Genomic DNA, 16,851 nt, shown 5'->3' with positions numbered 1-16,851 from the left:
TATTAAAGAACATAACTTTCTGAATATTACTTGAATCATTTAATTACAGACATCTTCATATCTTAATGTCATCTATATTTAAGAATAATCAAAATATTCTTTTCATTGAAAACCTTGTAGATTGTATGACGAAAAATTGTTTTGATATAAAACTTATGGTGTAACTAAACTGTACCCTTTAAATTGAAATGTAGTAAAAGCGAATTAATAAAAAATGTTCTCAGATCCATATGATCTGTGAAGCAATGTTATTCATCACCTGTATGTTAATGCAATTCACATTGAAGTATTTGATTAAAGAAGGTATTAAATAGAACCTGAATAATTAACTTGATTATTAAGTTATAGAAGTTTATATTTTAGAACCTGAATAATTAACCTGATTATTAAGTTATAGAAGTTTATGTTTCTGTAAGTTTCCCTGTATAGATGTCATATCTGTGATGATATTGCTGCATGCATTACATTCACAAGATTTTTATAGAAATTTGAAGAATGAGTTTAATGAAATCCTATGGAAAACTGCACTTATTTACAATTTGATGGTTTCACAACACTTGGAACAACAAAGGTTGTTATGTAAGGACAAAATGTCAATGACAGAGTCAGTTTAACTATGTTTAAACCAGTTAAATTCATAGTGTCTCATATGTCAATGAATTATAACAATGCTGAGTGTATATCACTGTATGATATTGACAATCGTTATGACTTTTCTCCATAAAATTACTTAAGAAAATACTTTAAAAAAAGTTATACATTTTTATTTATTATTTTGAGATTACAATGTCTTAAAAATTCAGTAAGCACAGTTACAATTAACCAGTAGGCTTGTATGATTTGAAACAATTCCAGAATCAGTGAGCTTAACTGAATTCTAATTATCATTGTTTATCAGTAGTGCAGTGTAATGAAGACTGTATTGATGAAGTTGTTTCATAATTTATTTTTTTACATTTACATGTTTTTTTCTTTTTATATATAGCCGGCTCTAATATTTTACTATTTATTTACTGTTGTGGCTATGCACCCTTAGCCAATTCTTAGATTTTAGATGAGCCTTGCCCATGCTTGAGGTATATATGAGCTAACTGTTCTGGTTCTAAATAATTCAAGTTCTTGGATTATATGCATATCCTGATCTTGGTTTTTCCTAGTAGTGGTCTTCTCTTTTTTTATACTACTTCTTTCTCTTCTTTCATGACAGTAGTCTCTCTATTCCATATCGTACTGAATGTGGTCTTTCATTTACATGGTGGCAATAATATCTGGTTCTTTGTGAAATATTCTTACCCCTTTTTTTCTTATTTTTCAATTTCCTTCCAACCTTTCAGAATACATTCTGTAGGTTTTTATTCTTGAAAAACATTTCTCATACACTTTGTGATAAAACAGAGTTTTACTTGTGTTTACTTGATGAGATACTATATCATTTGCAAGTGCTAGAATATTTAAAAATACTGTTACATTGACTTTCTCTGACCTCCTTGCTTTCCATAACACTTCTTCTAATGCAATCTCTATTAAGGAGCAAAGATAAGATACCATCTTCCTGTCACACCCAATTGTTTGTCAAAATATTTGCAATTTCTCCCCTCTATTCTAAATTTTGCAAATTTTGCTGAAGACATTTTTGCTTAGTGCTGCCAGTTTATTAGTTTTCCTGGAATGCCATGTTTTTGTGTGATTTTTCATTATTTCTTTCTATTTTAAACTCATACTAATTATATTCTTAATAATTTGAAGTTGATACTTTCAGGATGCATATCAGCTGTTTGGTGGATCATTCCTTCATGAAACCTGCTTGGTATTCAGTAGAATCAAAATCCAGTCATTATATTATCAATATGGTCCAGTTATCTTTGATATTATTTTATTGAAGAGGGGATATGCTTCTAAAACTAGAATAATTTTCTTCCTCCTGCTTTTTTTTGTGCCTTGAGACAATAATGCTTCCTTCTATAATTCTGACATGTTTTCTTTGTCCCAAATTTCTAGTGTCAACATAAGTAGATACTTTCTCCTCTTCAGATTACTTCCACTGTGATATCAAGACCTTCAGGGTTACATTTTGTCTTTCATTGCTGAAATTATTATTTTCAGTGCCCAGGTTTGCATCAGCAGTTGCACTTTGTAACAGTTACTCTCTTTTATTTCATTCACTTTGCATCTCTCTGGTGTCTAATTATTCAGGATTCTTCCAAAATAACCTTTCCATACCTCTTTGTGATGCCTTTTTTGTTATTATGTTGCTATTCATATTGTACGTTATATATTATGGTTATAAATACTGTTCTGAAAAGTCTCATTCTGTATAAATCTGTGGAGTTAATTACCATTTGGTTTTACGCTTTTCTCATTTAATCTACTCCTTAGAATTGATTTTGTTGGTGATTGCTTCAATGTGTAATTCTATTATATATCTACTTGTCTACAGAGGTTGGTGAAGTGGTGTTACTATAGTGGATCTTCAATTTTCTCTCATTAAAATTTGTTGATTCTGGTCTTTTTAATGGGTTTTTTCTGCCTTGACTTCATTATCACTTGGTGGTGTTCCACAGTTTATACTTCTATTGGCAGGCAGATAGCATGCTTCCTATTTGTCAGAACATAGTTTGGTTTAAGTTATCTGGTATTCCTGTGTTTTTGTGCATTTATCTTTTCTGAGGAATACTACTATTATTTTAAAGTTCTCTGTGTTCACATTACGTAGCAATCTTAATCCATTATTTTTGGTATTCCATACAGACTTAGTTTTCTCTTCCATAATTTTTCTGTCAATTATCACATCCTGTAGTGACAACATTATTTTTATTTTATTTAGTGTTTCTTCCAACAGTATGAAGTTGCCAATTTCATTATTCTCTTTTTCATTGGGAACGTAGGATGTTCTTGAAAGTACCTCACAATCTGAAATTGTTCATTCTTGCATTTACTGCCTTGAAATTCTTTCGAGGATGTCTCAAACATTCTTGTTGGGATGTACTATCCCAGTATATTTCACATTATTGTTTACTGCGTAAACTTTTCTGTAATCTTCTGCTGCTATTTCCATTATATTTTGTGTTTAGTTAACTGTCATCTGGACATTTGGTTTCTTGCAATTGTTCAATGTCTATTCTGTGTCTCTAGTTAATTTATTATTTTAATAAAATGTTTTCAGTGGTCATTTCATAAATTTGCTTAACTGAACGTCCTTTTTTTCTTGGTTTAAACATCATTCCTCAAAATTTGATGATAAACATCTTTAATTTTAAAATTTATTTTCCTTAAATATTATAATTCATGTTCTTTACAGTATAATACTTAAAATATACTAATCTGGATTGAATTAACTTACAGTTTTAATAGTTTAAGGAGGATTTTGTAAATAACATTGTTTTTATTTTTTGTTCTAGGTATTTTGTGGAAATAACATCAGATGTTTATTAAAGCATACATAATGTAATTAGTACAATAAAGAAGGTACAGCAGGTGTTGGTAGCGATGCTGCCCCCTTGGACACATGTACTACAACTCCCATCCCTTTATTCTCTCTTTGTTACGTAGACAGTTTCCCAAATATTAAATACAAAATGAGAGAACAAGATTCAGTGAGTTCATCTGTGTGGCAGAAATGGATTTTAGATGCTATTAGAAAAATTCGTTCACAGAAACAGAGGCCATCTGTAGATAGAATTTGCCATGCAGTGCGTCAGCATCATACTTATTCTAATGAGGTGATAACAGAACATTTAGAGCGTCTTGTCTCTGAAGGTAGTGTTCTTAAAGTTTTTAACAAAGGTCAAAGCACTTATAAAGATCCTGGTGGTCTTTTAAGACGTCAGATTTTAATAAACAAGAAAAGTGATCTTTCAAAAGTAGTAATTAAAGCTATTAAAGAATTAGGTGAAAAGGATGGTTCAACTTTTAAAAATATTGAAAAATACATTCAACAATCTCATACATTAGAAATAGAATCTGATGTTTCAGATTGGAGCACTGTGTTAAGGTTATCTGTTAAAAGAGTTGTAGAAAAAGGACTTGTTAAACAAGAAGGCAAGTTGTATCGCATTCCGAATTCTTCTTCATCAGAAAAAAATTGTTCTGTTAAGACTGGTGCTGTTTCTTCGGTTATTACCACTACTACTGCTTCAACAATTATTACTTCAGCTACAGTAAGTGCTGGTGTTGAAGGTACTGCAGTTGAAAAAGCAGAAAAATCAGCTAGAACACCTAAAGTGAGCAGTGAATCTGGCTCTACACAGAAGAAAAGATCTCGTCTGAGTAGAAAAGAAAAGAAACATGAGTCACCGAAGGTAAGTTTCCTTTAATTTTTATTTTAGTCAAAAGTAGCTCTTCTGTTTATCTAATCTAATTATACAAATCTTTACTTAAAAGGAATCATGGTTGACAGTAGGGCTTCATAATTATGCCATTTACTATTGAGTTTTTAATTTTTGGGATTACTTATTTAATTTTTAGATTATTTTAAATTAAAAGTTATTATACTTTAGTATTTATTGTAACTATAGTATATGGTTTAACATTTATTGGAAAACTGTTACTTATTAAGACAAATTGAATCATGTTAATTGCAAATTGTATTCAATTAATGTTAGGATGTGTTAATTTTACAACCAAAAATTGCTTTGACACTAGATACATGTCACTCCAGTTATTTCAGAATGAGAATCATTTGTTCTTATCTGCTTTCCAGAATCATTAAGCTGTAACCTTCTCACTGGAAATACCAGTGAGCATTTGTAGTTTTGTCAAGTCTTAAAAACGTTAACTTTAATTTGCCCTAAAGGTAATATTAACTAACATAGCAACCATTTTAAAACCAAAATATTTTTCTTGGCTGTATTTATTAATGAAAATACAGTTTACATTTGCCAGATGAGATTATGATGAATTTTGTAGTGTATGAAAAATGCCAAGCCTGACCTGAATTTGAATTGAGAACCTTCTGCAAGAAGGCAGACACTGTAATTTTGCCATGGAAGTCGACTATACCTAAATCTATACTACTTCTGCTTATTTCTTCTTTTGATAAGATTGTTTACTGTTTATTAATATTGTATATTTGAATTATGGAACTAAATATCAGAAAAAGAGTGAATAAATGTTGCTCCACAAAATTTCACATTAACTTTACAAGTATAATATATATGTACTGTTTATTCATGAGTATGTAAATGTTTGCATAATTGTTTGTTATTTGTTATTTTATTAAAAAACAAAACATAAAGAAAAACTTTTGTTTTTAAAAAAAAAATGTTTAATTATACAAAAAAATATTGTTGCAACAGTTTTATCTTAATTGAACTTACACTAATTTACACTTACACTTAATTTAAACTTTAATTGAGCTTTAAAACTGATTAATTTATGTTATTACTTTTAATGTTTATACTGTCTGTTTATGTTATAAGTTATCATGCTTATTTTAATCAAAATAGCATAAAAAGAAACCTGGAGGTTTCTTTTTCATTGGCAAACCAGTTTCCTCAAAATTAGATATCCATGTTTTAATTGCATGTGCTGATGGAACACGGTCGTGCCGTCCCAGATTAAAATGATGGCGAAATTCTCTACGCGCTCCCTCCACACTGTCATTGTTTTTGTAAAACGCTTTGATAGCAAATGCACATTGTGCACCACTCCAAGGATCCATGACAACTAAATGGCAGGTTAGGTTAGAGAGGCTGGCGCCACTTACCATGTGGTACTAATTGCCCACGGCTACAAACACAACTTTCAAAATTTCCCGTTTCTTTGAATCATCCTGTATATATTTTGTATAATTAGGGTTTGACAAAAAACATTTTTGTAGTAGATCAGAATTGCTTTACTGAACATCAAAGCTGAAGCACCTGCAATTGGAGAATCTTTTGATTGTTATTATTATTAATGTTATAGTAATTGTGAGCTCAAATGTATGCATCTCTGTTATTAACATAAATTGGTTGGTGTGGTAATTGAGAAGCTTTCATTCATTTTAAAAGTGAAAAAATGGTTTTGCAATGACAAGTTAAAACATTACTTCTTGCCAATTTTTTCTCTTTTGTTGCAATATTTATTGTCATTGCCCTGTTGTCATTTTCTTTGAAATAGTGATTTCAAATATTATGTGATGGCATCAGTGAGCTGTTTGCTAAAAGGTTTTTTGTATTGGAAGAGAAGGTTGTAAAGACAAATGTTGCATATTAGGATTACTGATCCTTTTACTCCGCCTTCGTTTTGTATTGTCCAGCTCATTTTTGTGTAATTTAGGTTTTTTTTTTGTGGCAAATCATCTTGCATGGGTTGCTGGACTATTCCATATGTATATTTTTATCAAACTTTTTAGCATCCTTCAGAGACTGAAACCATAAAGAAAAGGATCTCTCTGTTACTATTTTGGATCTAGGTTGTATTTTTAAATACAGAAACAGATGAAAGTTAATGTTTACAAGGGTTTTTGGTAAATGTACCAGCTCTACTACAATGCTTAATATATTTAAATTAGGTTTATTTTTATTAAAAGAAGACATTTCAAGCTTTCAGTAAACATTTTAAAGTTAGAACAGTACAGTACACAGAGGCAAAATAGGCTTGAATTTAGCTATTTTAATTAAAAAAATTGCATTACCTTTAAGAGCTTAAAAGCACAAGCCAATTTTTTTTCCAGAAACTGGTTAGGAAACTTTCAAGAAGAAAAAAATCATTTCAACTCCTTCCCATTTATTGTCAATTTATTATCAATAAAGTTGATACGTATTCAGTAACAGTTGACTTCAAGGTCAAATAACAAAGATAAAATTTCAATTTTTTAAATAAATTTCAGCAAATTTTTATTTTATTAGTGTTTTAAGTTTCATTTTTTGGTTGGTAGTGGTTTAACAAATTAATAAAAATTGGATCTTTGTGAAAATTTTCCCCCAAAAAAATCATAGGTACTGATTAAAATAGTAAAAACCAATCTTTTTTTGTCATTATAAAGGCCTAATTTACATTAATCAGCGCCAAACAGTTAAAAAAAAATCAGTTTTAATATATAAAATTTAAAGTTATAAAGATTAATTATTATGTTGTTAGTCTAGGCTGTGAATTACCCAGTTTCTTGCAAAAGTTGTGACGGAATGAGAATAACACATTACAGTTATTACTCAACAATTAACCTAGTGGAAATTGCAACATGCAAGATTGATTGATTTTATATGTTGCTTTTATTGTGAAAGGATTGTTGTCAGAAAATCGTTTCCTTCTGGATTTTCAGCAAATCAGCATTTCTAACATGGATGTACACAGATTGCGCATGTCGGTTTGAAATGAAAATGCCAAGAATATTTGAGAACAGTTTCTGTATCATAACACTATTACATCCTTGCCGAATCCCCTTTCATTACCAGTAGTTTGTGAAAAACTATCATTGCCCCCATCCTCCTTATTCATGTTGGGGCAAATGCATCCAGTCATATGGAAAGTACTTTAAAGTAGCTGAATGTTTCAGTTAGTAAAGCTTAGTGAAGTCTATATTTACAGTTGTGGTTATTTTGGGATAGCCCTTATATGTGAATGTTAAGAAGTGATTTCTAAAACTATGTACAATATAGGGAAAGTTATATTTTGAAACTGTAAAAGTAATGTGGTACAAAAATCCTGAGAAATGAATTTATTTGAAAGGCCTGATTCTGGATTTCTTTCTACTTGTGATAAGTTTTTAATTGGTTCAAGAAGAATTTACCATTAAATTTACTATCAATTAAGATCATGTAATTTACAGATTAAAGTTTAAGAAATGAAGGTAGTTGGTTTGTTCCTACTCCCTAATGTGACAGCCCTTGAACAATTGATAGATCAATATTATTTAAGACATAAAATAAATAATTTTGTAGTGTATGCATCATCAATTGATGTTCAAATAGCAATAAAGAACATAAACTCTGATAAAAATGCTAAATATTATACAGGTACCAATATCATGAATTGTTTGATTGTATGATTAGGGAATTGATATCTAAAATTCAAGTAAATCCTTGGAATTCAATAAATGAAACTGATTTGTACCATGAAAATGTAACTTGCAGAAATTGTAATGGGATGTCAGATGAAAATAATAATACAGGCTAGTAAAGGCAAATTTAGTGGCTCACAATTCAGTGCAAAAATACAAGTGTTAAACCTGTGATCAAAGTGATCTTTCATTAGAGAATCTATTCCTTTATTGTTTAAGGTAAAGTAGTTTTGATTATTAGTGCTTGTAGTGTTATAGTATATAATAGAAAAGTATGTGATAAACATTTTTCATTATGATTGGTAAATTTTTGTATTTTATATAAATCAGAATAGCTTGATACTCAAATGTCAGCACATCTGACATTTTGCATATTTAAATTATTTCTAGATTGATTTAATACATTTAAATTATCCAGATTTATTTTAATCGAGTCTTACGTAATCTGAGTAAACAAGGTTTTATGATTAGGATCTATTGCATAAGTGTTTATTATCTATATAATATTTCTTACCTTTCTATTGTGATTTATTGTCTCGACTAAAAATTATATCTTTTCACCTTACATTACTCATTTCTGTTACTATGTTTTTATCCTTATAAATCTCTCTTTACATTATCTGATATGAAAATCATATGTGAAGTATATAGTATATTTTTGTCTTCATGGCCAGTATATGAACATTCGTGTTCTCACACCAAAGGTTACAAAAAAATATTGACAAGGGATATGTGGTGAGAGGATGGACAATCCAGCCACCTCAGTATTCTCATCTCTTGAGACGAATCATCATGTCAGCAAGAGTACCTTTGTCATTTGTTAACATACTATTATGAAGTTTCTCATGAATGAGAGTATCAAAACCTCAGAAATTTTGATTAGACTGTGTGCGCCATTTGGGATAAGTCTACAACTGGGCCAGCAAGTTTAAAGGAGAGCATGAAAGTGTATAAAATGAGTCTTACTAGGCTTTCAAGGGCAAGTGTGATGGATGACAACATTTGATCAATTTGTGACCTTGAAAATGATCAGTACCTGAAGGTTGATGAATTGCTTTGGAAGTGGGTAACAGTCATGTAAGTGATTGATCCATTATCTCAGATTCTACAAAGCCTACGCAAGGTGAATTTCAAGAATTTTGTTCCAAAATCAGAAACAGGTCCAAAAGAAAATTTGTCAAAGGCTTCTGAATCAATTTTGACAAGGGAAATTATGTTTTGTATCGAATAGTCACATGTGATGAAACATGGACTATCACTACACTCACGAGTTAAAATCTGTGAGTAAGGAGGGGTGTAGGAATGAGAGCCTTGCCCTGTAAATGTGAAAACATGTCCAACAGCTGGAAAAGTTCTCACAAGTGCCTTTTGGGACTGGAAAAGTGTATTGCTTGTTTTCTCCATGAACATTGTATTGTGAATATTACATACTACTACCAGCTTTTGGGCAAACTGAAAGCCGCCTACTGAAAGAAAAGGTGCCATCAACCAATCTGACATGTGATTCTCCATCACAACAATCCATCTCACACAGCTGTTAGCACTTGGGATAAACTGGATGAAATTTACTGGAAACCTTAGAACATCTCGCATATAGTTTCTAGATTTATCCTTCTGCTATTTCTTTTTGTTTGAACATGACACTGGGAGTACATTAATCCTAAATCGACAAAGAAGTAGAGGAGTCTATGCACAATTGGCTTGTGACATGTCTTTGAACCTTTTATGAAGAAGGGCTCCACAAACTCCTGTGTATGCCATTCCTGCCTCTTGAAAAAAATTACCAAAAGTGAAATTTCACAGTTTTTCATATTCAACTTTACTGGTATTTTTTCATAGAAAGAAGAGGGAGGCAAATAACCACTGGACCAATTTTTTACCTTCAGAGAATATAAATAAGAGAATAAATTTCTTTTTCTTTCATTCTTCCAGAACCAATAGTTTTTTATTTATGATTTTTTCCATAAAACTTACCATCATAAAAATAGGTTTATTCACCGTAACAAAAATGGCCGCCACAGGTAAACTCATTTAATAGAAAATTAAAACAAAAAAATAGTTTTAAGGTCCTGAGACATGCACAAAACACGTGGGTAAGTTTCTGTTTTTTTTGAATTGGTCAAGCAATCACCTGTGGGTCACTTAAAATGGATTGACCCAAAAATATTTCTCTTCACGTACTTAATATATTTTCTGAATATGAGCCAAGTCGGACCATAAATACAGTTTCTCAAAATATCTTCACCCCAGCACTACCTAGTGGGTCCAAACTAATTCAGAAACCTTTGCAGGCGTGCTCACACTACTCACCAAAGTTTCATCGCAGTTGGGTGAATGGTATAGGAACGCATAAGGGATAAACAGACAGACAAAACATTCATTTATATATATAAGATTACTTAAACAAAATGTTCAGCATTAGTCCCAAAACTGCTAAGATAATTTTTCACAACTGGGGTACCAATTTTGAAATTGGTATGTTCTCAAGTCTTTATGCAAATACTTTTTATTTGACCGATATTTGGATGCAAGGATGTTGATGGATTTTAATAGATACTTTACGTGACAACTCCATCTGTATCTATTTCATTAGTGTGATCAGCAGCAACAGCAGTAGACATACTCAAAATTTGTTCTTGATTTTGATTCTCAATCACATTTTGCTGTAAAACATTCATGTTAACTTGTATATTGTCGTATTTTCACAGCGGCATGTTGTCTAAGTAGTTTAACCATGCCTTTATTACTGATTTTCTCACAAAACCATGCAAGTAAACTGACTTGTGATTCAAATTCTTGTTCATTACGCTGAAACTAATATCATCATTCCATTGTCTCTGCAATTTATTTACAATGTGCATATCTATTGGGTTATTAATAACTTGACTAACTATATCATACTCCTATGATTTAGTCATCTTATTTCTATGATTGGCAATCCTGTGGTTATGGTGAATATTCAAATCATTTGTTTTGACCATTGTGGGATTTTCTTATAAATCTATGCCTGCAAGTTGATTATACTTTAAAATAGGTTACATCTTGATTTTAAAATACTTTTGCTAAAACCAGTGAAGATGAATTTGTTATTGGTTTTACATCTTTACGTGGCAAACCATCTCAAATATTGCATGCCTGACAGAGTTAACTTTTTAAGAACACATTTTGAAGTGTTCATTACTATGAGACCACTTAATATTAAATCACGTTCTTTTTTCAATTATTTTCCTGTGCCTGTTTCCCTGATTTTTGATTGTATATTGTATATTGACATTCTAGACTTTTTTTTTTTTTTTTACAAAACTAGACAAATCTTTCTAAATTTATTTTATTTGTCATTAATGTCGACTTTTATAGTATTTGCTAATCATTTGACACTAAACTTAGTGGTTATTGTACTATGACAAAAAGTTTATTTAAAAGTAGCTATAAAAAAACTGTGTGTAAAAAAAAAACAATGTGTTTGTGGATAACAAAAAGTTTCTTTAAAGGGCCCAAAAGACAACACTGTTGAAGAAACAAAACTTAATCAGATTATGCCAAAAGTAACAAACATGTAAAAAATTTTAGAACAACATTGTTTATCATGTATGATTGTAAATGGTAAAATATATAACTATGCAAGGATCCACAGCTATCATTACGACTTAACATACTCTCTCATCAACCTCCATGCTTCAAAAATTTGAAATTGAATGGCTACTTCAGTGGTAAAACCAAATACTTCTTTTTTTTTTGAGCGAGAATATGACCTCCAGAAAAGTACTCTTGAAAGTTGGGAGTGATAATCTTCCAACCTCCAAAACAACTGAAGGTTGTCATTTATCATCACAATTAAAAAAAAAAATCATTTTTTCACAGAGTAGTGTATTATGAGTATGTATTAGTAATAATAATTTCAGATCTATGAATTGTTATACACGCATAGTTATACACTTGTATACTAGTAGAAAATCTATTTAAACTTTACATTGAGAACTTGTCTAATAAATTATCTCAGACTTGTGTTTTAGGCAATTTATAACTTACTAATTGGGAAATCTGTAAAGCCAAGTGGTGTACAACTACATTCATGACCAATTATTTATAGGGCAAAAGAATTATTTGCATCTTTATTTTAATTTCTGTTTAAAGACAATGCTAATACTAAGGGGACATATACTGGATTTGTGTTTCTTCATCAAAAACTCAGACATCCCAAGTCTAAGATGCATGCATTTTTTAATTCTGGAAGCATTTGTTCCAATGCTTTCAAGAGTAATGAATTTGTGTTGATTCATTGACTTCTAAAGTTCGTATAAGAACCCCCTTAAATAATTTTTTTTTTTTTTTAATAAGTAAGATTTTGATTGAATCATTAGCCATTGGATCAGCACTTACTTATTAACATGTTAGCATCTAATGCATTAAATAGGTAGTGTGTGTTAATGTTGTATAACACTAAAATTAATAATTTATTTACTATACTTAACACGAATTAATAGGTAAACCAGATGAAATGAATGATTATTATTTATATCAGAATTATTAGTTATTAAATATATTAATATGAGTTATTAATTATGTGAAAATTAGATACAAACTTGCAACATTTATTGATACTTTTAATACAGTAGGCTTTATGCAGCTATCAATATGATTTTAAGATTGATATACGATTTCAATAGATCGTTTCTGAAAAGGAATGAAGAGTGAAATGTTTTGCTGTTGCGATGTAGCTGTAATATTGTCTTTTAACAATTTACAAATTATGAGTTAAATATTGCATTAGTTATTTTATGATGAAGATATCTTTTGATGAAACCGTTTAGATTTGTTACAAAAATGAATTTTTAAATTTCTCAGATTTCTTCAGAATTTGATTTCATCATTTTAATTTCATAAAATGTTACATTCTACAACACTAAATTTTACATTTAGTGTTAAAAAACAATATCACATAACCTCTTCCACATTGTGCAAAAGTGTCTAAAGTCTAATTCAAAAGTCTAAATCATATGAAACGAATAAATTTTATTAATCTTGTTGTGTGCCGAGGGTGTTGTATTGCTTCACCTGTTACAAGAACCTTTTTTTCAGGAATGAAAAAGCACTTTTTTTCTTATAATTTTTTTGTAGTTTTATAAAAATTTTTTTTTGTTTTCAGTCATTTGACTGGTTTGATGCAGCTCTCCAAGATTCCCCATCTAGTGCCAGTCATTTCATTTTGGTATACTCCCTACAACCCTAACAATTGTTTTATCTATTCCAAATGTTGTCTGCCTGCACAGTTTTTCCCATCTACCTGTCTCTTCTTTTAACTTTTAACTACATGTATTTTTTTTTTTTTTTTTTATAAAAATAGGAAATAAATTGACTTTTGAAATATTGTACGTACAATAATATTTAGTTATTATTGATCAGCAATGTTGTTTAACCTTAAACTAAATATGTGGATTTGTGGTTTGAGAAAAACCTTTACTTAATGCAGTTCATTTTGTACTTTATTCTACTTTTGCAAGGGAAGGAACAGGTTGTCTGTTTGGAAAGATTTTTTAGAAGTATTTTTGTGTGTATTTAGAATTGGAAATTTTTTTATTGGTTTTTTTTTTTTTTAGAGTATCATAAGTTTAGAACCTTTCTCCATTTAATGATTTATAAATATGATTTCCAGAGAATCATTGTTTAAGAGCATATTTAAAACAGTTTTTGAGCTAACATTACTTTTGACGAGGCATTTTTATATTTTATTGTAAAGTTTATTATTTAATTTCTTTACTTCTTGACTTGCCCATTTTACCTTTTCACTAGTTTGAACTAACTTATCAGCGACAGTAAAAGCATTTTATATCTGTTATATAAACTGTACATAAATTGCTGGTTAAGTTTTACATAGGAAACGCTTGTTGGTAGTTCGTTGTGTTGCAACAGGTGGAATTTTATTTACTCGGGATTTATATTTTAAGGGGTTTTACATTTCTGTATTGTTTTTTAAAAATAATTTTTTGTTGATAGATTGAAGTTTATAATAAAATTGTTTAGGTTAGATGAATGGATGGTTAATTATTAAATGCTTAACAAAACAAGGTTGTCATTTGCCCAGGTATATAAACCGGACGGTTGTACGGCTCAGTCAGACAAGTAAGTTGCACCTGTTGTCGGTGTGCTACACGCGCAGATAGATCGATTACTGTAGCTAGTTAGGGGAATGGTGTCGGTTTGGCTTGGTGGGAGTGTTATTGATTCTTGACTGTCCGCTCTTTACTGGCCGTTGTTCTCTTAGATGAACGAAGAAATCTGTTAATTTTATTGCCCTGTCTTTGTACAGGAAGCTTGTTATTCTGTGAACGGAGTAACAGGCAGTACTCTTTTTAAAGATGCTTTGTTACTGTTATTGTGATCTTTTTGTTTATTTATTTTTTGAAGATAATATAAATTTCTATTAGTTGACCTAAATCATGAAAAGTTGTAAATAATAAAGAACTCGTGCTTTGATAGAGACGTATCACGCAAGCGCGTCACTTGTCTGCCTAGCGCGATTGGATTGTCGCATTGGAACTTTCCCGCTTTTGTTGGAAAGCGGTCACGAGGGCAATCCGATGATGAACTTATTTAACCCATTCCTTATATTTTCCTCTATACCTTTTCGATCATTCTTTTTTCTCATTTCATTTGTCTTCCATTTTCTTTTCTGCAGTGATGTTTTCGTTTGGGCTTCTTATATTCGTTTTTGGCTTCTATTCATTTGCAGTTTTATAACTAGGAATCCTATTATCCAATTTTTTTTTATATAGAAATAGGTACTTAGTATTTGTATTTTTCCAGTTTTTGCATATGTGCAGTAAATTCCGTTGTAGTTTAATCTTGTTGAGTTTATTTCCTCTAGTTAATAATGACGGTCAAGTATTATGATTTAAGCAAGGGGTCAACCTAACAGGTTAACGTTAACCTAATTTAAGATTATAAATTCAGTAAAGTTGTTGCAAACAATAGACATCACAGTTGTATTTACCGTCACCGTAAACTTAGTTAATGGTAAACTTAGCGGGTGGCTAGGTTTATTTTCCGTAAGTTAACTAGGCTAAGAAGATGTCTAGACATTGAGTTTTTCCACTTCGGTTAAAGAAAAGGCTGTCTCTATTTTGCCCGGGTTACCGATTTTCTTTTCTCATTTTAATTCTATTACATCCGCGCACATTTCGCGTATGTAGTTGTACAAGTCGGTCGGTTTTTTCTAGTTCAGTTCCCGATTGTACCATGTTACAAGTACGGAAATCAGACGGCGTTTACAAATAGAATTCTCGTCGCAAAACCGTTTGCCAGTCCGTATTCCTTCATTACTGCAACACGTTCATTTCACACGTTGCATTTCGAAAAATATATGACATGTGAAGCGTCATTTCATAGCCGTTTGCGCATCATACACACGTTGGGATGAAATCGCGTCTGGAAGAATTAATAATTACTGCTTTCAGTTGCCGATTGGATCCAGATTCTCATTTCGAAAAATAATATTAAAAATACAGGGTACATGAACTTAGCAAACCAACAGACAAACAATAAATGCGTTTAAAAATCGAACCAATACAAACAAACAAATTACAACGATCATTGCATACCGATGAAATATAAAAAAATAAATATAATTAAATAAACATAATCGAAGTAGGCCGAGTTATGTTTTTATTGATTAAATTTATTGGTAATAAAAAATAAAATATAAAAATGACATCGGGTGGTATCTATATAAAGGAAAAATACTGTAAATAAATATATTTTATTTGAGTGGAGGAGTTTTGAAGTTCAAAATAATTTATATAGCTAAATGATCTGGAAAAATTAACTAAATTGTAATGGGAGATGTATCCACACTAAGTTTTTTTAATGATAAATATTTTTAAAACTGTTAGATTTTAAACATAATTAATTTTTCTTCTTTACAGTCTTTGTACTATTTGCAGGTTGGTATTTCGCTAGAGACGTTTAAGTGTTCAACTATATGTTGTTTTACCAAACAGTGCAGCATACCAAACAAATAGTGTGATGATTCTAATAATTTAATTTAGCACAATCCATCCCATGAAAACACTTCTCTTTACTTGTAACATAAAATGAAGTAAAAATAATTAGTAATATAAAGAATTAGAAAATTGTGATGAAATGATGATATATTTACCTTAAAAATAAAAATTTTAGGAAAGTATATTACCGCTATTTTAAAAATTCATAACTAAAACAGAAAAAAATATTTGTTACCTCAGTTCTTTAGTTCCCGATAAGCTGCTGTATTGAAATTTTATCATCGTTTCCCAAATTGATCACAATATCTTCAGTAATATTTTCCTACAAACAGTCTGCTTTTTTTCTTAATTACATGTTTCCTAATGTTGTGTTTATTATGTCTAATGTAGCCTTTAATTTGCACCCATATCAATTCTATCTGGTTAAAATAGCAATAGTATGGAGAAAGACACAATACAACACAGTTATTTGATTTGTGATTTCATCTATTTCATAATGAATATATTTTTGTGAAACTGATTTTATTATTTTTATAGGTAATATTTTTAACATGTCCAGTGTACGTGATTTTCTTCGATTTTAACCATTTGGCAATTTCCAACTCGGGTCAAAGCATTTATAAACTTCAGTTTTCAGGCAATGGTACGGTGTATTATTCAATACTATGACAGATCCTTCAACAAAATTTTTGACAATTTTTTTAAACAATTGCATAAAATTGTCATCATTCATTTCATCATGATACCGTTCGGGAAGATCAGGGTTCAAATACTAATAGACCATTGTTCAAAAATCAATTTTCACTTTCTATATATATGTTACTATTTATGTTTACCTTTCCTTTTTACCCCAGTTGACAAATCTTTCAT

The 16,851-nt window shown here is 30.3% G+C and overlaps 1 protein-coding gene across 5 annotated transcripts in view; it reads left to right on the top strand.

Annotated features, from left to right (window-relative positions):
* Positions 1-16,851, top strand: part of enok (histone acetyltransferase enoki mushroom) — a 150,828-nt gene that overhangs the window by 4,685 nt on the left and 129,292 nt on the right. For all 5 annotated transcript variants that reach the window (XM_075382531.1, XM_075382530.1, XM_075382527.1 and 2 more), the window contains exon 2: positions 3,399-4,298. In XM_075382531.1, the coding sequence (XP_075238646.1) occupies positions 3,576-4,298 (723 nt within the window). In that variant the 5' untranslated portion in view covers positions 3,399-3,575. The remainder of the gene's footprint in view (positions 1-3,398; positions 4,299-16,851) is intronic.

Source organism: Lycorma delicatula, chromosome 1, assembly GCF_047948215.1.
Source record: "Lycorma delicatula isolate Av1 chromosome 1, ASM4794821v1, whole genome shotgun sequence".
Lineage (NCBI taxonomy): Eukaryota > Metazoa > Arthropoda > Insecta > Hemiptera > Fulgoridae > Lycorma > Lycorma delicatula.
The sequence above is the reverse complement of the archived record's forward strand: the minus strand, read 5'-3'. Positions and strand labels throughout refer to the sequence as shown.